The sequence below is a fragment of the Tupaia chinensis genome, unplaced genomic scaffold (genome assembly GCF_000334495.1).
Source record: "Tupaia chinensis unplaced genomic scaffold, TupChi_1.0 Scaffold000018_1, whole genome shotgun sequence".
In the NCBI taxonomy this organism is placed as follows: domain Eukaryota; kingdom Metazoa; phylum Chordata; class Mammalia; order Scandentia; family Tupaiidae; genus Tupaia; species Tupaia belangeri.
In genome coordinates, this window is record NW_006159448.1 from 1,719,725 (window position 1) to 1,743,079 (window position 23,355).

The 23,355-nt window shown below is 37.7% G+C and overlaps 1 protein-coding gene across 1 annotated transcript in view; it reads left to right on the top strand.

Moving 5' to 3' along the window:
* Positions 1-23,355, top strand: part of UNC80 (unc-80 subunit of NALCN channel complex) — a 240,046-nt gene that overhangs the window by 160,906 nt on the left and 55,785 nt on the right. Inside the window, exons 39-47 of the mRNA XM_006140105.3 lie at positions 3,035-3,178; positions 5,951-6,051; positions 7,594-7,680; positions 11,949-12,132; positions 15,821-15,915; positions 18,050-18,139; positions 18,965-19,066; positions 20,704-20,884; positions 21,590-21,858. Of these exons, the coding sequence (XP_006140167.1) occupies positions 3,035-3,178; positions 5,951-6,051; positions 7,594-7,680; positions 11,949-12,132; positions 15,821-15,915; positions 18,050-18,139; positions 18,965-19,066; positions 20,704-20,884; positions 21,590-21,858 (1,253 nt within the window). The remainder of the gene's footprint in view (positions 1-3,034; positions 3,179-5,950; positions 6,052-7,593; positions 7,681-11,948; positions 12,133-15,820; positions 15,916-18,049; positions 18,140-18,964; positions 19,067-20,703; positions 20,885-21,589; positions 21,859-23,355) is intronic.

Below are 23,355 nucleotides of genomic sequence, written 5' to 3' on the forward strand. Positions count from 1 at the left end.
TCACATTTTACTACTGTGCCTCTATGGTCTAGCCTTGTTTAAATTTTTTCATTTTGGCCATGCTTGGGGATTAAAAGTGCTAGCTCATAGTAATTTTGATTTGCATTTCCCTAATGACAAATGATTTGAAACACTTTTCATATGCTTATTGGCCATTTATATACCCTCTTGAAAAGAGTGCTCACTCAAATCGTTTGCTTATTTTAAATTGGGTGACTTGTTTTTCCATTACTGAGCTGTAAGAATTATTTATGTATTCTGAATATATGTCACTTATCAAATGTATGATTTGCAAATATTTTCTCCCATTCTGTGATTTGTCTGTCTACTTTCTTAATGGTAACCTTGAAGCATGGAAGTTTTAGTTTAGTTTTTTTTTTTTTTTTTTTTTAAGAGATGTTTGCTTTAGGGCATGTGAATTTGCCAGAAAGAGAGAGACAGAGACAGTGAAAGAGAAAGTGAGAAATCACTCCAGGGAATGGGGGAATGGCCACACTGCAATCCCTTCTCCTTCATTCTCTTCCTGGGACCTTGGGCATACACATACATTTGCCTGGAGTGAGTTTCAAGCCACCAGGTCTGGGACTTGAACCACGGTTGGCTATGTGGGAGTTCAGTGACATAACTGCTATGCCATCTTCTGGCCCCAAAAGTTTTTAGTTTTCAGTAAGTCCAATATATATACTTTTTTTTTTTGTCACTTGTACTTTAAGTTCATACTTAAATTAGAAAAAAATTGCCTAATGTCAAGTCACAGACTTACTCCTATATTTTCTAATAAGAATTTTATCATTTTAGCACTTAGGTTTTAGATGTATAATAATTTTTTAAAATTTTTATTTATTGATTGATTGATTTTGCCTTAGGGTATGTGTGCTTGCTGGAGAGAGACAGAATGTGAAAGAGAGAGAGGGAAAGTGAGAAAGCAACCCCAGGGGATGGCCACATTGTAATCCCTTCTTCTTCATTCTTCTCTTAGGAATTTGAATATCCATTCATTCATGTTCAAGTTGTTTATCAGGTCACCAGTTCTGTGACTCAAACAATATAGTCTGTCATGTGGGATCCAGCTGTCTTCACCACCACACACTGGCTGGCTTGTATATTCAATGTTAAGGGCTTTTTGTTTTTTGTTTTGTTTTGTTTACTATGTTAGTTAGGATTCAACTTCAATATTTTGTTATATGTTGATATCTAATAGTTGTTCCAGCATCACTTACTGAAAAGACTATATCTCCATTGGATTTTCTTGACAGTCCTGTGAATGAGAATTTCCCAAGGAGCTGCAAGATAGATCAAGATATGACAATTCTCTAGTGATGAGGCTTTTAGGGAGCTTCAAACTTTTTTCATCCCTCCAGTGACTCCTAGGCTTTTGGCTTTCACAACTGTCTTGGTTGTATGGTTGTGGGACCATTCATTTTTAAGACTACTGAGGAGCTAAGGAAAGGAGTAGGTAAATAGGAAAAGTTACAGTGCCAGAAATCTTTATATATGTATTATATGTATATAATGCATGAATTTAGAGGTTTTTTTGACTTAGGGTGCATGTGGTCACTGGAGAGAGAGACAGAGACAGAGACACTGAGGGGGAAAGTGGGAAAGCACCCCCAAGGGGGATGGCCATGCCACAATCCCTTCTCTTCCATTCTCCTCCTGAGATCCTGGGCATGCACATGTGCCTGGCATGAGTTTCACGCCGCCAGGTCTGGGACTCAAACCATAGCCAGCTATGTGGGAGTCCAGTGACTTTACTACACTATCTGTTGGTCCCAAAATGCTGAAAATATTAATGCCACTGATACTGTAAGAGTCTACCATTTTTTCTTTAAATAAATACTGCTCCAATTGTTACAAGCTTTTGGTAATTTCAAAAGTTCTGAAAAAGTTTATTTTAACTATATTTTACAGTGTTCTCATTGATTTTATGGAGTGACAGATTTCAGAGATCTTTGCTCCACAAATTCAAAAGTGCTTCCCCACCGTATCCATGTACTTTTTAAAGAATTTCACACACATCTAGTGTGAAGGAAGGATTGAAAATAACTAAATCTCTTACTTACCTTCCAGTTCTTTATAAGCCCTCTAAAATCGCAAATAGTCACATAAGTTGTAATGCAAGAACCAAAGATTCAAAATGCTTTAGAAAATTAACATACACATTTTCACATCAAGAAGTTTAAATGGGACCAGCAGTTGGCGTAATGGCTGTCACTGGACTCCCATGTAGTTGACCACGGTTCAAGTCCCAGACCCAGTGGCTTAAACTCAAGCCAGGCGCGTTTGTGTGCTTGCCCAAGATCCCAAGAGAATGGAGGAGAAGGGATTGGTATGGCCATCCCCCCTGGGGGATGACTTCTCACTTTCTGTCTCTCTGTCTCTCTCTTTCTGGCAAGCACACATGCCCTATAGCAAAAAGCTCCCTGCCCCCCCTCCCAGAAAAAGAACCTTCACTGACTTTCCTACCTTCCTTGCCTACTAAATCTAAACCCTTTCCCATGTGAAATTATATTTGTTATAAATGTCTAATTGATAATATATATCAATGAAGATGAGAATATTAACATGAGTAGACTGCCATTCTTTCAATATATATAAATATATATGCATGTGTGTGTGTGTGTTCTGTTACTCTATTAGTGTTTACCATCTTTCATGCATTTGCATGCACACTGCCAGCTGTATCTATGAAGAATGTCTTAATCTCCCCTTGGGATATTGTCTTCTCTGATTTAATGTTATGGTTGATCCACCTCCCAAAATGTCTGTGCTTCTCTTTCTTTACAAATAATAAGAAAGACAGTTCTTAGGAGGTGGATTGATTGGTGTGTGCGCGTGTGTGTGTGTGTGTGTGTGTGTGTGTGTGTGTGTGTGTTTTCACACAGATGGTACTTTGTATGTAACACCTTTTTTCCAAGTTCTGACTTTTCTTGTTACTGAGATTATACTGCTGACTAGATAGTCCTGGATCTTAGAAATGTTTCGTTGGAATTACATTATGAGAATAACACCTTAATTTTGTCTTCTCCTTTAGATGAGGAACACACCACCGAGCACACGCCAAACCACCATGTGCCTCAGCCCCCACAAGCAGTGTTCCCAGCATGCATCTGTGCAGCAGTACTTCCCATTGTTCATCTAATGGAGGATGGTGAGGTGCGGGAAGATGGAGTAGCAGGTACAGTTTGTCCAAACTATGAGCAATGTTCATAAGCTCTTCATCTGATAAGGGACAACAGGCTGCTGTTGAATAAAGTAGCTACTGACCACATGTTGAATTGTTTCATGTACGTATTATAGTTTAGACTTGTAGCATACCTTACTATCACTTTCTCTATGTCCTTCTTCCACTACCTTTAAGTCCAAGAAATTGTATTTATAATAGGTAGTTGGGTCCAGGAACATTGTTGATGACCAGAGAACAAAATTACACTTATTCGGCCACATGGAAATCAGACAGTAAATTTGACCACCGTAAAATTCTTGGTTATTAGTTTGACACCATTAATGCCATCTTTTCTACTTAATTGCATTTTCAGAGCTACTACCTAAAGAGAATAACTGCAAAGTGAAATGATAAACTAGGGGTAAGAACAAGTAATGTTTGTGACACCAAATGGCTAATATTCTTTTTTTTTTGGAGAGGATTTTTTTTGCTGTAGGGTGCATGCACTCGCCAGACAGACAGAGACAGACAGAAAGCGAGAAATCACTCCCCAGGGGGGATGGTCACGCTACAATCGCTTCTCCTCTATTCTCCTCTCGGAATATTGGGCACGCACGCACACGCGCCTGGCGTGAGTTTTAAGCCACTGGGTCCAGGATGCGAACCACGGTCGACTACTTGGGAATCCAGCGACATAGCCATTATGCTAACTGCTGGTCCCCCTTAATGTATATTTTTACAAAGCTCTTATAGCTCAATAACATTTTGTAAAACCTCAAGAGAAAAATTGGCAAAGGATATAGATGGAAAGACCAATAGCGTTCATAAACAATGCTGTTGTTTAAAACACCAATGAGAACCTTCATTTCAGTTACAAAATTAGTAAAGAATAGTTTAAATGGAAACACCCATAGTTTGTGAAAAAATAGAAAAAAGAGCATTCCCATACCTTGCTTATAAAGTATGTACATCAGTACAAGGATTCTACTGGAGAATAAGGTTTCACAAGATGCGTCAACAAATGTGAAAGTGTGAAAACCCTTCTCATGGATTTGATATCTAGTTATTTCCTCAGGCAGTACTGAGGATTGTATAAAAGTATATATAGGACATTGTACACAGAACCTTATTTAAAATAACAAACATTGGGAAAAGAGTTTAAATGTCTGAAAATAGGGAACTAATCATAGTAGCTCTATGTGACAGCATTCTGCGCACATTAAAAGTCAAATTCCAGAATATTAGCATGAAAAGTATTTGATGCATTTCTAAATAACAAACTGAGTATTAAAAATATTTTCTTGAGGAAAGAAATTATGGAGAAAAACAGAGAGGCAAGGCATTTATGGGACACAGAAATAGACTGTTACTTGTTGATGATAATGTGTATATATCCTCACCTGGACTGGTGTGAGCTGTATGCATATTGGGTAAATTCACTTTACAAGCTAAGTGATGGATAGTGATTGAGTGTACAAAATAAAGTAAAATAAACTTTAAAAATACTTTCTATGTGCCATTTAAAAATATATGTAAGTATATATATATGAAAAACATATGCCAAACTTAATCATTGTTTTTATGATTGGAGAACTTACCTGCTTTATTTTTCCCTTTGTGGTTTTTTTAGTGCTTTCCATGTGTTCAATTGCCTTATTTTAGTAACTTAAATAAAAATCATATTATAAATCTAAACCAATTTCAACCCAAGAGAAATTCACACCTATTTTAATTATTTACAAGAACACAGAAACAATAAAGCTTATATTCATATATTCTTTGTTAACATTATTTATTTATAGAGTTCTTTTGAAAGAAACATTTATTTAATTTTATTTATCATCATTATTTTTTTAATTTGCTACAGAGCATGTATGCTCACCAGAGAGAGAGAGAGAAAGCAAGAAAGCAATCTGCCAGATCTGGGATTTGAACCATAGTCAGTCATGTGGGAGTTCAGTGCTTTAACGACCATGCCACCTGCTGGCCTCTATTTATAGAGTTCTTAATTTTATTTGGGTGGTTAGTTTCTAAAACGAAAACTGATATAATTTGCCCAAAGTATAGGTTGAATAATACATTCATGCTCAATTCTATATTCTTAGTTTAGAAAACTAAGAACTAGAAAACGCTGTTTGGATTAAAGACTATCCAATATTTGTTTACCACTGCTTTTTAACCTAGGCACTTCCAGGCACTTACTTTCCCCAAAGAAGTATTTTATTTCTCATTAGGATTAATTATTTATTCCTAAGACTTCCTCATTAGAAGTGGAAACCTACTTACTACTAGCTCAACTGCTTAATCTTGCTGAAGAAGATGCCATCTAAAGTATTTATGCGGACAGTGAAAGATCATCTCTAATTTAAGTGCATGTAAAACCAAAACCTATTTTCAAAAGCCAAATAATTATTTTAGGAACTTCTCCATTCAATAAGCAATGAAATATGACTTTAATTTAATAAACACTTAACACTGCTAATATTAGGGTGATTTTTACAATAAAGACAATTGCATATATTCACAATGGTATTCTTTGCAAAAGCTTTGAATCTTAAATACTGAAAGACCATTCTACCCTTTTTTTCTTATCTTTTCTTTCCATATGAAAATGTTCAGTGACAATGACAAAGAAACAAATATTTATCTTTCAGTAGATAATAGAGTTCATAGGACACTTTTAAGGCCAAAAATACGGAACGAAGCTTATATATTATTATATACTTTACCTCATAAACTTAGCTCTATCTAAGACAAATGTTCAATTTCCTTTCCTTTCAAAAGTGAGTGCTGTGGCCCAACAAGTCTTGTGGAATTGTCTAATTGAAGATCCATCAACAGTTCTTCGACATTTTCTGGAAAAACTGACCATCAGCAACAGACAAGTAAATTCTTCTTCCTTTATGGTGTAGCTATGTAGCTAAGAGGGTGAACATTGTTAAAAGCAAGAGAAGGACTTACGGACTTTATAGTACTGTATGTACAACATCAATGTTTTTTTTTTTTTTTAGAGGTTCTGCCTTAGGGCATACACTAGCTGGAGAGAGAGAGACTGTGAGAGGGAAAGTGGAGAAATCACTCCCTGGGAGGATGGCCACACCACAATCCCTTCTCCTCCATTGTCCTCCTGGGACCTTGGGCACGCTTGCATGTGCACCTAGAGTAATTTTCAAGTCACCAAGTCTGGGACTTGAACCACAGTCAGCCAGTGGGAGTCCAGCAATGTAACCACTATCCCATCTTTTGGCCCCATCAATGTGTTCTAATCCATGGCCAAAAGTAAAGTACATTTTAAATAATAATGTTGATGAACAGTATTAAACTTTGTTGATTTCTTTTTAATTTTTCATTGACTAATGGCTCCATAGGTACATAGTACATTGTTAGACATGACTGTTAAGTTATTTTAAGATTCTCAGTCTTTTAAACGAAGATTAAACTTAGTATAATATTCTTAGTATTGGGTGTATTTGTTGAATTCTGATTGTTTGGCAGTCTGTGATAAGCTAAGATTATTAGGATATGTGAAAAACTTTTCATCTATCAGAAATCATAATTTGCCATACCACCCTGTAAAGAGATTAATCCGAATGAAAGTAGTTTTCTGAGTAATGGCAAAATACATTGTTGATGAAAATAATTCATGCATTTACATCTTATGATCATATTCACTGGGTGGTTAAGTTTAGTTTCTGAAAGAAAAAACTAATTATACACATCTATATATCCTCTCATAGCCCCTCTTTATCCCATTCACTCGAAATCTAGGAATCAAAACATGCTCTGTTTAATGGTTTCTCAACATAAGTCCTCCTCACATTCCCATCACACCTAGCAGCCATGGTAAATTGACTCAACTAAATATGCAGCTTTGTTGTGATTTTCCTGTAACCTATACCCACAGTGTAAAATTTTTTTAAATATTTTTTGCCACAAGGGTACATATGCTCTCTGGGAAGAGACAGAGAGAAGAGAGAGAGAAACTGAGAATTCATCCCCCCAGGGGAGACGGCCATACTGTAATCCTTTCGCCTCCATTCTCCTCACAGGATTTTGGTCATGCACATACATGTTTCCAGTGTGCTTTTCAAGCCACCAGGTCCAGAACTCGAATCGCAGCCTTGTGGGAGTCCAGTATCTTACCTAAAACACCACCTGCTGGCTCACAACATAAATGTTTATTTTTTAAAAAGGAAAGGTTTTTTTGGCTATTGTTCAGAGATCTTTATAATCTATTTCATAGGGGAAAGTTGTTCTAAGTTATTCAATTATTTAGCAAGTGTTGCATATATTAAAATGTTAAATATAATTAAAATCAATATGTGGGCAACAGTGAAAAATATATTTCCCGTGTTTTTCAAGAAGTCAGTTTTATTTTCTACAGCATGGAAGCTGAATGAGACATTGAAATTTTGCTCTTCTTTCAGGATGAGTTAATGTACATGCTGCGTAAACTTCTCTTGAATATTGGAGACTTTCCTGCTCAGACATCTCACATCTTATTCAACTACTTGGTGAGTTTCAACAGCTAGTAGGTAATAAATGTTCATTTCCAGGTAGAAATCAGCAACATGAGAAAAAAGTCTTAGGGAGCTTTTGTTTGTTAGTTAGTTTGTTTGTTTTTAAAGCATATCTATTATGTGACTGATGATGATTCAAGGTTGGCTAAATTCACCATTTTTGAAGGACCAGCAAATAGCATAGAGGTTATGTCCTGGACTCGCACTTATCTGACTATGGTTCGAGTCCCAGATCCAGTGACTTGAAGCTTACACTGGACACATGTGTGCACATGTCCAAGATCCTGGGAGGAGAACAAAGAAGAGATTGCAGCATGGTGATCCCCCCTAGGGAGTGATTTCTCTTTTTACCTCTCACTCACTATCTCTGTCTCTTTCTCTGGCAAGTGCACCTACCTTAAGGCAAAAACCCCTTAAAGATAAATAAATAAATATTCACCATATTTTATATAAGAAAGTCCCTGTCTGGCACAATTTTGACATATGATGGGTAGTTAATATGTTTGTTCTTTTCTGTCTTTCTCTAGCAGTATGCAACTTCCTTATATTAGTTTTTTCTTTTTTGTTTATTTGTTTTGTTTTGTTATGTTTTGCCATAGGAGAGAGACAGAGAATGCAAAAGTGAGCAATAACCCCTACTCCCCAGAAAAGAAGGCTACCCTGCAATCCTTTCTACTCCATTCTCATCTCAGGATTTTGGGCACACAAACACACACTCCTGGTGTGATTTTCAAACTACCACATTTGGGATTTGAACTTGGTGGTCCATGTGAGAGTCAAGCACCTTAACCACCATACCACCTATTAGACCCCTTATATTATTTCTTAACTTTAGTTTTCTATTGAGAAAATGTATGTACTATTTTTAGTTATTTTTTTTCCTTTCTGAACTTGCTCTTTACATACACAGACATGTATACACACTCATAGTTGCCTTAGAAAGAGTTTGTGTGTTCATTTTTCCATTGCAACTATCAGCTCTGTGTTAAACTGCCTTGACAGTTTTTTCCTGAATTCTCCAGGATTCCCCAGTAACTTCACATTCTTCCCCTTACACCCCAAATAAATATACAGTTTGAAGACTAGGACATGATGATTACTTTTTGAAGTTGCCCCTTTATCCAGGCAAACAAACCCAAATCAATGTCTGTGTGAGAACTCCTACTTTCTCCCTTATTATTGTCAGGAAAATAGCTAACTACATGCATATGGATCCCTAGCAGGATGGTACATTTAACTTATACCACAACTCTGATGTTCAAAGAAAATTTGTATATATTTTTTTCTTTGTTCGTGACTAATTTGGTTGCTTTCTCCTGGGTCCCTATTTTCCTGTTGGCAAGGAAAAACATTTAAATGTGTCTAGTCCAGATTTAAGTTCAGAGTAATAGAAAAACATAAACAGGGGCCAGAAGGAGCAGAGCAGTGAAACCCACTGTTCTGTGAGGCTGGATCTAAAAAGCAGACATGTGCCTGAGATCTGGGCCAGCTGAGGCTGGGGGTGGATCACTCATGCAGACCCTGCTGGGAGTGTCTCTCTCTCTTACTTTTTCTCTTGGATGATTGAAATGAATTAATGAAATACATGTATCCACACAAACATACACAGGCATACGTACATGGCCAGTACTTTTGGCTAGTGTTCAGTCTCTCTTGGACTAAAACGCTTAGTCTCTGAGTCTTCTCTCTTCCCACTGCATTTGTCTCTAGAACTGTGTGGACTTGGAGAAAAAAAAAAGTCCTTTGTTCTACTTTATCCCTGTATTTCTTCTGTCTTCTCTGCATGTGAGACAATGTTTCTCATCTGGCAGGTTGATAGCTACCTAGCTGGAACTAAAAGTTGAAGTCCATGGTAGCTCAAGACCCGTCTGCTCCCAGAGGTGTTTTCAGGGAAACTCAACCTCACCTCAGTTCTTGCTGGTGCTGTAGACTCTCTGAGTTCTGACCCTGAATCCCATACGGCTCTAGCACAGGAAGTCCCCTGGTCAGTGCATCCTACTCAGTGACACCATCCTACAGTGATTTTATCTGGAAAGCTCTGTAGCCAAGCGTTCCACCACTTTTGTCCTAGGGTCCTTTCTACTCCATACAAAAATCTCCTCTTGATTACAAATCCAATGTCAGGGCCCTATTCAGTATAAGTATGCCAACTCTCCCTGCCAATTTTACATGTCATCCCTGCCAACTTTATATGTCATCCATGTTTGTATGGGAAGGTTCTGGGGTGAGCCCCTATCGCAGATCTAAACAGGGACTGATAGTCCCTCCAGTGTCATCCTCTAATCAGTTACCACTAGGTACACTTGCTGATATACCCACCCATTTCCCAAGGTCACTGGAGAGGGAAATGCATACCCAGACCATTGTTCTCCTTTATCCTTAATCCCTGCAACAAGATTTTCAAAGAGGTTTGATGCCCATGTAGTTTTAAGGGGATAAATCTTCAACTTACAAATATGAATTAACACTTCTTGAGCCTGTCTACCATCTCAGTCTCCTACTGTACACAGGAAGACCCATCCCTACCATCCCAGACATTGAAGATCAAAGGCTACATTGACAGGCATGTGAAACAGAGAAATAATCCAGGGCCCAGCAGGTGGTGAAGAAGTTCAGGTTGGACTCCTATGTGACCGACCATGGTTTGGGTCCCAGACTGGTGGCTTGAAACTCATGCCAGGTGCATGTGCACGTGTGGCCAGAATCCCAAGAGATGAATGAAGAAGTGACTGTGACATGGCCAATCCCCCTGGGGGAGTGACTTCTCGTTTTTTTCATCTTTCTCTTCAGCAAGCACACATGCCCTAAACTTCATTAAGGAAAAAAAAAAAAAAAAAAAAAGAATCTGGTCTTCCTCAGGATGTGTAGCATTTAGAATCACCAAAGCAGATTAGGAAAATAATACTGATTTTTTTCAATGTAACTGGAAAGTTTTCTAAGACTACTAATTTTTTTCTTTTTCTTTTTCTTTTTTATTTTTGGACATGAGCTCACTAGTGAGAGAGAAAGATCACTCCGTAGGGAGGATGGTCACATCACAATCCCTTCTTCTTCATTCTTTTCTAGCAATTTAGGACAATACTCACATGTTTTTCAAGGCTTTAGGTAGAGGACTCAAATCATGCAGTCTGCCACATGAAATCTAGCTACCATAACCACCTGCTGGCCAAGACTACCACGTTTTTAAAGAAATGATTGCTAAGACCATGGGGAGTGGGAATCTTTTACATTATTTCTTTCCGATTTGTTGTGCATTATTGAAAAAGATGGTTAAAACTTACCAAATATTCCAATTATGGTCAGTTCTCATCTTATTTCAACATATAGAATGTTCAACATATTCTACCCTTCTACTAACAAAAATTAAACTTATGATGAGACATTTTAAATGTCAGCATGTTTTTAAAGTTCATGTATTTCTTGCTTCTGTGACAGAGATAGACATAGAAAAAGAAAGATAGCAAAAGAGAGGAGAGAGAAACAGGGAGAAAGATACCCCTGACAGGATCTCATTACCCCACAATCCTCCCCTCAGCTTCCCAGCCAGCCAGGATCGTAGACACAGCACATTCAGAATGACCCTGACCTGAATCCTGTGTGCCCCAGTATCACACAGCAGGCCCTACCACCCCTGCCACAGCACTTGTGTCTTAAAATTCCACTTTAAGATGAGCAAAAGGGCACAGTTTTTCAAAATTATTTTAGAGGACACTCAAATAAAAATTTTGAAGTTCACCAACTTAGCACAGTGCTGGTAGGTTCAGACTGTTAGACATAACCTAAGTGGCAAATAAGAGAGGGCATCAAAAAGGTCGCCGAAAATACATCCTCAAAAAAAAAAAAATAAAATAAAATAAAAGACATGAATTTTAAAATATTTTGGCCCCAAATAAACCTATACTTTAATGTCATGTTTTCCATAAACTTTCTGAAGTATTCTTGGAGCATTTGGAAAAATTGCTCACACACAATAATTTTGAATGGCTAAAGGAGCTAAGCTACCAAATGATAAAATATACCTGCAGAAAATGCTCTTTTACTTTTTCCTTAAAAATTAAACATCTTAGTGACACATAGCATTACACAGTAGCCTGCTTGGTTAGTTCTCCAATGATACTCCCTCTAGGTTACTGCCATCGAAAGTGTTAGAGAAGCATTTGAACAGATGAAGGTGGAGAAGATTTAAAAGAAAAGCCAAGGAAATGAGTTTGTGAGCTCAGGATGGTCGTGACTGTGCGAGCTCTTCTTATTCTGACTTTCAGGTGGGATTAATCATGTACTTTGTGCGGACGCCCTGCGAATGGGGGATGGACGCCATTTCAGCCACGCTGACATTCCTGTGGGAGGTGGTGGGTTATGTGGAAGGCCTCTTCTTCAAGGATCTCAAGCAGACTATGAAGAAAGAGCAGTGTGAGGTAAAGCTCCTGGTGACAGCTTCAATGCCAGGTAATCCACTACTGCATTTAGGTGACATTACTGGTTTTATAACATTATAAATAGAGCCCTTTGAAAGACCAAGAGGCTCTTCCATTCATGAGAAAAATCATGAGAGTTCTGACTCTGAGCACTGAGTGTTTCCAAGAATTTTTGTTTAATACAATCAGAAGAAATACAATAGGCCCTTTAAAAAGTCAGCAGTTGCCAGATGAAAAGGGAGACATCAGAACAGAGATCCGCGTGAATCAGTCCTTGAAGCGCTGCCAAGGTTGGAGATTTATTTAAGTCTATCACAGAGGGCCAGCTGAACTGAAAGCCTTTTTGAGTGAATTTTTGGCACTGCAAGGAGAATGATATTGTTTGCATGGCATGGACCCCAGTTCTTTGTAAACTCAATGAGAGACAGCTTTATGAAAAATTGGAAAACGGAGAAGCAGGAAGAAGGAGAATTACAAAGGAACATGAAGTGTGATATAAACTCTAGATACAGTTCCTTTCATTCCAGACAGCTCATTTTCCCTTAAGATGAGGATTTGACCAAGCCTTTATGTTTGTGCACTGAATAAGAAAATATGAGCTAATCCATGTATTGGAATAAAGGAAAATATAAATTATCTATGGAGGAGAATGCAGGTTCTGGGAACAAAGAAGCCTGTATTAAAAACCAACACTAACATTCATTAACCATATTATTAGCAGTGAAAAAGAGCATCATTTTTTCAGATTTTTTCCTTATGTCTAAAGTAGAAATATAATTCATATGTCATAATCATGAGGAATAATTGAGCTGCGGTATATAAAATAATTGCCTCCATATCTGACTCATGGTAAATATTTGGTAAATGATAATTATATATTTATATCTTCTGCAGCTTATCAAAATTGATTAGTTTCTAGTATAACGAAAACACTCATATTGTCACTCATATGCTTAAAAACAACTCATTAAGTATCAAGGTACATTTTAATGTTCATGAAGATCTGTTATTAGTGAATGAAATAGAACAAATACGGCCTCGACCATTGAGGGGTTTTTCCTAGATGTCTAAAAAGAGAACACTGGGCTTTTTTACTTTCCTTCGGTAGGTCAAAGGAAGCCTCCAAAATAGTGATTTCTAACCTTTTCAGCATTGCAACTCTGAATATGCCCTCCACGGTATAAGAATTTTACTTGTCACTTTTCATGTGCATGTGTTGCAACAGGCTCTAAGGTAATGTGGGACAATGGATGCTACAAGGAGTAGGAGCTGCTGGTCTAAGTGCTAAGTGATTATGAAGTCTTCACATAGTTCACCGAGCTGCCAAGCTGTCACGTTCCCACTGACAGCTTGGTGGCACCACAGCTGGGTTCCATCATTCAGTGGGCACAGAACTGTAAACTATTTATCTTTACCTATGTGTTAAATAATTTGAGAAAATTAAAATGATACTGGAAGGAAAGCCTGTGCAAGGTCAGTTAATAATCACTGTAGAGCAAACAGTATCCTTTTTTATCTCCCCTTAGCTTATGGGAAGGCTAGGTAGATAAGTGGAGTGTTCTTAAATCAAGGATTTTAAGCAGTTCGTGGGAGTAGGCATGGATGGAGCATGAAAGAGTTTGGAAGGGGGACTATATTATCAGCATAGCAAATGCAAGAATGAAATGATATTTCTTTCTAAATTTCAAATCCAGCAACCGGCTATTTTGAAAAGTGTTTCTAGCATTTTCCCCCAAAGTAAACTTAAGCTCAGGGATTGTCTAGTAAGGAATCTAGTAGCTTTTTGTTCCTTCATTTTTCAGTAATCATTGTTAAACCTAAAGTCTGGATTTAAGTCTTGGCTCTGGTCTTATTATCTGTGCCGGCCTGGGCGGGTGACAATCTTGTCTTTAGTTCCCTGGTCTGTAAAATGACTATTGTAATTCTTGCCTCTCCCTTCCTCAGTGTTGTCATGAAGATCAGCTATGTATGAATGTATCAATAAACAAAAAACTAAGTTTTAACTACCATTGCCTCATTGAATTTGAGATAGCAAGCAAAAAGAATATTCTTGTATTGTGAACAGGCTAAGACTGAGAGAATGATCTCTGAAGTTACTCTCTTATCTAAGACCAAAAGTCTCCATATGTTTTCATTTATGCTCACAACAGCCATGTGGTATGTGATGAATCTCATCTTAAAGATAAGAAAACTGAGGCAGAGCAGTAAGTTCATACAGTTAGTATATGAATTTAAAGCCAGACAGCATTGGGTCAGTCCTTCTTAACTTTTACGCTGTACTGTCTCCGGGATAGTTCCAGCAGGTGTTGCTCATCTCTCAGTAGCTGGTTCCCCTATAGAGGTTCTAAAGACTAAACCAATTTAATTTTGAAAAAACACTTTCTAAATGTATTTTCTCTGTGGTAAAGGGTGGCTTCCTCAAATTTCTCCAAAGTAAGTCTGTTCATAGCAATGTGCACAAAATGGAATAATTATGAGTCACTAGACAACCTAGTGTGGTTTACTGCATAAAGTAAAATTAACTGGAATGATCTTTATTTGCTATACTTAAATAATCAACTTTTCAAGCCATGAAATTAATTACACTTTTTTTGTTTGTTTTTGTTGCATGCCTAAGATGTTTTCTATAAATTTTTATAAATGCCCTGTCAGATAAAAATGGAGTAATTACTCCAGACACTGCATAACCTTTTATCTTGAAGTCAAGTTGTGTTTGTATAAAAAATAATTGTTTACTAAAAGCATTTAATAATGTACTAAGTAGTCTATAATGACACCATTAGTACATTTTAATATTTTTTGCTACATCTCACTTTTTGTAAATATCCTCAAAGAAGTTTGATAATAAAATGTATTTCTGTATCACCAAAAAGAAAAAAAAAGGCAGAAACCCTAACATCTACTGCCTCAACAAGCCAAGTAAAATGCAAAAGAAATGTAAAATTTAAGTCCATCTAAGGTACTTAGTTCGGTTTTGCCAATAACTGATGAAATTTTATCAAGCATTATAGTCTGGTAATCTCATTTAAAATATAAGGATACAGTTCTTGTTGGAATGCTTGAAATTTGAATTCTGACTCTTCCTCTAAAGAAATGCATGTCAGGAACAGAAGTTAGCATAATGGCTATGTTGCTGGACTCCCATGTAGTCGACTGTGGTTCAAGTCCCGGACCCGGTGGCTAAAATTCATGCCAGGCGCATATGCGTGTGTGCCCAATGTCCCGAGAGGAGAATGGAAGAAAAGGGATTGCATCATGGCCATTCCCCTGGGGGGTGATTTCTCGCTTTCTGTCTCTCTGTCTCTCTCTGTCTGTCTGGCAAGCGCACGCGCAAAAGCCTCTTCAAAAAAAAAAAAAAAGAAATGCATGTCTTTGAAAAAGTTACTTAATTTCTGTTTCTTCATTTGTAAGATACAAATAATTAGTAAGATCCATTTCATAGGGTTGCTATGAGACTTACATAAAACTTTGTATGTAAAAGTCAAGTAATAATATTGGGAACTCCATAAATAGTAGCTGTCTTTATTTTAATAAGTACATCTATGTCTAGAATATATATTTAATTATAAATTAAGGAGTGCAATTAGTCCATATCTCACATTAAGTGCTTAGTAACAATCACAGTAGAAATGTCAGCTTATTCATAACATGTTAATATGCTTTAAATACAAACTCTCTTCTAGTAAAAGTCACTTTATTGTTTCTTTTTCCTTCTGTAGGTACCAAAACCTTGGTAGTTCATGGACAGAATGAATGTGACATCCCAACCCAGTTACCAGTCCATGAAGACACTCAATTTGAAGCCCTGTTGAAGGTAGAAATGACTTTTGATAGCAACGAATTTTTATGGACAATGATTATGACCACTTCACTAAATGTCCATTTTAGAATTAAATGCATGTTGGGGAGCAGTAGGTGGTGTGTTTGCTAAGGGTGTTGGACTTCCACACGGCTGACCGCGATTCAAGTTCCAGACCTGGCAGCTTGCTTTCTCTCTCTCTCCCTCTCTCTCTCTCTCCCTCTCTGGTCAAATTAAACAAATAAATAAGGTTAAATGAAATAATTCTTTTAAAAAAGGAATTAAATGTATTGTCATCTTCAAATGAATGTGTGCATTTCTTTACTCTTCTGAAATTGCTCCACTATTTTCTCCATTTTTACTTCCATATTATCTCCACCTTGAAGTAGCCAAAACTGTTGGGCCTACAGAAGAAGCCTGGCACCCTGGTGTTGTTACTAACTTCTGCTGGCATGCTGTGAATTTTTGCCTAGTAGCTTTTTCTTGCATCACTGTGGTCATTCTGGGGTAGGCTGGGTTTGGGACAGACTCTAGTTATTAGCAGATGATCCATGCCAGAGACCCTTTTGGTGGGCATCTAGATGAACTACACATAGTTGACTTGTGACTGGTAGAAATTATTAAGACAAGCAGAAAATATGTACCTTAGTAAAGACCAAAGGACATAATGCATTGAAAATTGTTATGGACAGTAGAGACAAAGTGGAAGGAGAGTGTGAGAGGGGTAAAGCATAAAAAAGGAAATTCAGGGAAAAAATAGAGAGGTAAGACATTTGTGGGACACAGATATGGTTTATTATCTGTTGATGAGGATCCGTATAGCATTCTCAAGTGAGCTGGACTGAGGTGTGTATCGTGCTGGGTAAAGTCTCTTTACAATCTAAATAATGTATAGTGATTTAATGTATAAATAATTATAAGTAAATTTTAAAAAAGAATAAATCAGATGAGTCAAGAAAGTATTTTATAATAATTATAGCAATCATTCCCCTCCAAAAGACTCCATTAGGTTTTTTTTGTTTGTTTGTTTGTTTGTTTTTTGAGAGGTTTTTGCTATAGGGCGCGTGCGCTCGCCAGACAGAGAGAAACATAGAGACAGAAAGAGAGAAATCACCCCCCAGAGGGGGCGGTCATGCCGCAATTCCTTCTCATCCATTCTCCTCTTGGGATCTTGGGCACGCACGCACACGCGCCCGGCATGAGTTTTAAGCCACCGGGTCCGGGACGCGAACTGTGGTCGACTACATGGGAGTCCAGTGACACAGCCATTATGCTAACTGCTGGTTCCCAAGACTCCATTAGGTTTTTGAGATAAAGTAGTAAGTAAATGAGTACAGTAATTGGCCTGGAATCCAAACTTTTAGTAATTCTGTTTGCTGGAACACAGCTCTGGGCCAAGCTCTAAGTGTTAGAGAAAAGGCCTCTAAAACATTTGCTTTGTCAAGTTTGTATAGTTTTTCAGTAGAAAGGCTTATTATTCCTCTTTCAGGCTTCACTCAGACATCTCCAGAGAATTTCTAAGGTCCAGTGAAGCACACTTAAAGTCATTCCATTCTTATACTCACGTTGAACAAAAGGATAGCATGCAGGTAGTGTGTTCAAACCCAGGTTCCACCATACCAGTGCGACCTAAATCAAATGCTAAGACCTCTCTAGTCTCACTTTCCTTCTCAACCAGGCTGGAATACTATAGGGGAAGCACAAACCCTGCCATATAGTGTATAACACTCAATGCAGTGTAGTTTGTATTGGTCTTAATATTACTAAACATGCTTTCTTCCTGAGATTGAGACTAGGAGATGCCACTGTACCTCCATAGTCCATCACTAAGTCTCAATTATAATTGTAAATCCTTGGGCTCTGTGAGAGCAGTTTAAATGACTATATAAATACATTCATATATATATATACATTTATAGTATGCAAACTATTGAGTTGTCCAAAATGTCATGACTATTTTTAATGGCTTTCTGTGGAAAAATGAATCATGACTTTTCTGACAACCCAATACATAGAAGATATAAATATCTTCGTAAGAAGTTACCTTTTCATTCATATATATATAAATATATATATTTATAGCTTTCAACTTTCTAGTACATATTGTGTTCTTGATAAAAATGTATTAAACTTGTTGTCATTGTTCTAGGAGTGTCTGGAGTTTTTTAATATCCCAGAATCTCAGTCAACACATTACTTTCTCATGGATAAACGATGGAACCTTATCCACTACAATAAGGTGAGACTGTGCAATAATGAAACTCATGCTGAGTCTGCTAAAGGCTCATCATACTTTTGCTGAGGGCCTCTTGCTATCAGGGAGGCATCATTATCTAGAGGTTAGTAGCCTGGCCACTTGGGTCGCATCACTTTCCTGCCTACTGGCTTTGGACAATCTATTTTTCCTTCCTATTGTCTAATTTCCTTGTCTATAAAATAAAGGTGATGATGATAGTATTAATATCTAAACTAGGGTAAATGTAATAATTGAAGAAGATAATCCGGGTGAGTCAGTGCATAATTCATCATTACACTGAAGTGAAAAATTGTGTGGCCCATATCTTGGATCTTTAGAAAAGTCACGACATATTTGCTCATGTTTCTCTATACAAAAATGCATCACGACTTTTCCGATGACCCAATGCTAATTGTTTCCACTTGGAAGTCTAATGAGGTACTGGTTCTCTTTTGCAATATGTGAAGCATGACCACAATGACCTTACTTAATGAGCACAGGGCACCTCAGGATAACCACTGACATCACTTTACAGTGACATCTTCCTTCCAATGTTGTTTGGTAAACTGCCCTGATACAGCACCCTATGTTTGGAAAGGGTGCTAAGCCTGGTTAGTTTGTAGTTTTCCTTTGTGTGGCGGGGGCGGGGGGGATTGGAGAGTTCACATTTTCTAGGTTTCTGTGGAATTCGGGACCATGAAAATAGAAAAATCAAACCCATTAGAAAACAAATGAAAAATTTTGTCTGTTTAATCTTTGAGTAATGAGGAAATGAGAATAAAAGTGTAATAATTTGCACTCTTTCTCTCTTTGTGCAACCCACCACAGACCTATGTTCGAGATATCTATCCTTTCCGGAGGTCAGTGTCTCCACAGCTGAACCTTGTACACATGCACCCAGAGAAGGGACAGGAGCTCATTCAGAAACAGGTGCCTGATTGCCACTTTACAGTTTGGACATGTTGTTGGGGGAGATCGTCTGTGATGTGTTGTCAACCCTGAGAGTCTGTGATTCCATTTTGATACTCTCTGAAGAGACTGGATGGATGGCCCTCTCTCAGTTCCCCAAAATAGTGTGTTAAGTTTTATAAAAACAGATCATAGAGTAAAGGTACTAAAAAACATGCACTTGGGACCCAGCAGATGGCATAGTGGTTACATCGCTGGATTCCCACATGGTCGACCATGGTTTGAGTCCCCATGGGTGACAGAGTGGCTTGGAAATCACACTAGGCATATGTGCATTCATGCCCAAGATCCTAGGAGGAAAATGCAATAGAAATAATTGCAGCATGGCCATACCTGCTGGGAGGTGATTTCTCACTTTCCTTCTCACTGTTCTCACTGTCTCTGTCTCTATCTCTCTGGCAAGTGCATATGTCCTATAGCAAAAACCTCTAAAGAAAAAAAAAATTCACTTGGAGTAATGCTATGAATAATTAGGTATAATTTTAGAAATCTAATTTACTTACCCTCCAGTTTCTAAGTATAGGCTTTCACTTCACATCTTTGTAAAGCAGGAATAGAAGTACACATCACGTACCTGTTGGAGAGTGATAACAGAAGTTTACACTAGATGGAAAAAAGTAAAAGGAATAAACGTAGTATGCTCTAAATCAATGCATTGTATGAAGGTCTGGAAACTTGGACTCCATCCCAGCACTGCCACTGACCAGAATCTGACCTTGGGAATGTTACTAATTGCCTTTAAAACAGGAAGAGACATAATCGGGCAGTTGTACTTTGAGATCGAAGACCAGAACAATGTTCACCTATCTAAGCTCAAATCAGACTTTGAGCTTAAAGAGAATCTGCATGCAAAATATACCTTAATTAAGTACACAATTATAAAAACAAAACAATTTTAATAATGTCAATGTATTATATTCATTTTTAAATAAAATCTCTAAACTGATTATAAAGAATTTCAGTATACTCAGTCATTTCCACTTTTCTGTACCTATCAAGAGTACAGATTTGTGGTCATGCTGCAATCCTTTTTTTCCTCCATTTTTAATCCCATCAATATCTTGGGCACACATGCACAGATCCTGTATATTTTTCAAGCTGCTGGCCTGGATTCCAACCATAGCTGGCCACATGGGATCCAGCTTCTAATACATAGCACCTAACCAGTATGGGGCTGGTCCAATATCAGTCTTTTTTAAAGAGATAAACCCAGAAAACAGCTTAAAGCATAACAGAAATGGTAGAAGCAATTGGAGCTGACCGATCAGCTGTTAGAGAAGATACTGCACTATGACATCCAAATAAATGGGCTGTATTTAATAATGAACTGTTCTTAACAATGCTGGCCATGTACTCATCCAGCCTACAACCCCCAGAAGAAACACTTCTGTAGAACAGGCAGAAGCAGGAAGCGAGAGTCAATTAAGTATTGCTTTCTCTTTTGATGTTAAAAGCAAAAAAAGATTTATTCTCATTCACCTCCTCCCTTTTATTTTGATCGTTTGCCATTGAAGATTGCACTTCAATTTCTTCATGTGTATTAATTTCACAGTTCCCAACTCTGCTTTTTGTCTGCTCCTGTCTTCGTTTTCTGCTAGGTGTTCACTCGGAAGCTAGAGGAAGTAGGACGGGTGCTGTTTCTCATTTCCTTAACCCAGAAGATCCCCACAGCCCACAAACAGTCCCATGTCTCCATGCTTCAGGAAGACCTCCTCCGACTGCCCTCATTCCCTCGAAGTGCTATTGATGCCGAGTTTTCACTTTTCAGTGATCCTCAAGGTAACCAACAAGAAATGTCCTATCCTGTGCTTTTGGCTCTTGCTTCATTCTCAACTGGAAAATAACTTAATTTAACCCCTAGCCAGTTCTATAAACCAGTAGTTGTCAAACCTGAGTGTGTGTTAGTATTACCTAGAGTATTTGTTAAAACACAGATTGCTGAGCTCCACCTTCCACCTGCAAGTTTCAGGGCATTTTTAAAAATGTATGTTTTAACATATTAACATATTACATATTAACATTACAATTAACATTAACATATAACAATTGTACATATTCATAGAGGTACAATGTAATTTTTCAGTACATGAATACAAGGGGCAATGATTAAATCAGAGTCATCTCAACCATTGGTCATTACTTTGTGTTAGGAACACTTAAAATCTTCTTTTTTAGCTCCTCAGATATACGCCATTTTCCAGCATAAATAACTTATTCTCCAAGCTACCACTTAATAACAGCAAAATGATGAAAATGCCTGCCTTGTCTTGCCCACAGTTAAATCAAAGAGGTGATGAAAGTCGTTTGAGAACTAGGGAGTGTTATACCAATGCCAACAATATTGCACCGAGAAGCATTTCAGCAGGTCTTCACCACGCAGAGCTGGAGTGGTAGAAAAACAGCAGCACCTCGGGTTTGTCTTCTCATGCTGACATCATTGATGTGGGGATAATTCTTGTCTCTGCTGTTTTCATGTTCTCACAGCTGGGAAGGAACTGTTTGGCCTTGACACACTTCAGAAAAGCTTGTGGATCCAGCTCCTGGAGGAGATGTTCCTAGGCATGCCAAGCGAATTTCCCTGGGGAGATGAAATCATGCTTTTTCTCAATGTTTTTAACGGAGCTCTGATCCTGCACCCAGAAGACAGTGCCTTGCTTAGGCAGTATGCTGCCACAGTTATCAACACTGCTGTGCACTTCAATCACCTCTTCTCTCTCAGTGGCTACCAGTGGATTCTTCCCACCATGTTGCAGGTGCCTGGAATCTCCTCTCCAGCCAGAAAATTAATCTGAGTACTGCTGACATCTAGTAGATAAACAGTATTTTCACTGAAACTTTTTAACAATGGAATTATCTCTTTTGTAATAAGAGATGGCACTAAATGAAATCCCCCAATAAATTTCCAAGAATTCATAATATTCTATTTGGTTCTGAGATCAGATTTGGAATATACTTTTACATTTTTTATACAATAATTATTATTTTTATTGATATTTAATCACTGTACATCTTTATACCACACAAAATGGTCTTTACCCAGTATAAATGGATCCTTAGAAATAGTTTCAGGAGAATTGGGGTAAATTCTTCTTTAAAAGTTTCGTACAATTCAGAAGTGAAGCCATCAAGACCTGGGCTCTTTTTTCTTTCCTTCTTTCATTTTTTGTTTTTTCAGGTTTTTGCCTCAGTGTACTTGCACCTCCAGGAGAGAGAGACAGACGCGGTGAGAGGGATCACATCCCTGAGGGGATGGCCACTCTGCAATCTCTTCTTATTCTCCTCCCAGGATCTGCGTTTGCTTGCTAGAGCATGCACACACACGTTTTCAAGCCACTGGGTCCAGAACTCAAACTGTGGTCAGCCATGTGAGGAGTCCAGCTACACAACGGCTATGCCATCTGCTGGTCCCTGGGCTCTTCTTTCTTGGGAGGCTATTTATTACTGATTCAATCTCATTGCTTGTTTTGGTCTATTCAAGCTTTCTGTTTCTTCCTGGGTCAGTCTTGGTAGATTATATGTGTCCGTAAATTTGTCCATCTCATCTAGGTATTTTTGTTTGTTCGCGTATAGTCACTCAAAGTATTCTTTCATGGTCTTTTGTATTTGTGCTATGGCTTTTGTAATAATGCCTGGTTCATTGCTGATTTTATTATCTCTTTCCTTTCTGTGTTATTGATTAGTCTAGCTAATGATGTGTAAATTTTGTTTATCTTCTTAAGAACCAGCATTTGGTTTCATTTCTTTTGTTCTCTATTTCATTTATTTCTGCTTGAATCTATTATTTCTTTCCTTTCTTTCACATATTTGGGTTCTCTAATGTTGGGTGCATAGATATTTATATGTGTTATATCTTCTTGGTGAATTTTCCCTTTTAGTACTATATAGTGTCCTTCTTTGTCTCTTCTGATAGGTTTTGTCTTGAGCTCTATTTTGTCTGGTATCAGTACTGCAACTTCAGTCTTTTTCTGGTTTCTGTTTGCATCGAATATTGTTTTCCAGCTCTTTCCTTTCAGTCTATGTATATCTTTATTAGAGTGGTGTGTTTCTTATAGGCAGCAGATAGAAGGCTCCTGGTTTTTGTTTATTTGTTTCTGTTTTTTTGTGGGTTTTTAGATTTTTTTTATTTTTTATTTTTAAATTTTTTTGCTATAGGGTGCATTTACTTGTTAGAGAGACAAAGAGAGTCAGAGAGACAGAAAGGGAGAAACTGCACACACATACCCCACACACTCCCAGGGAGGATGGCCACA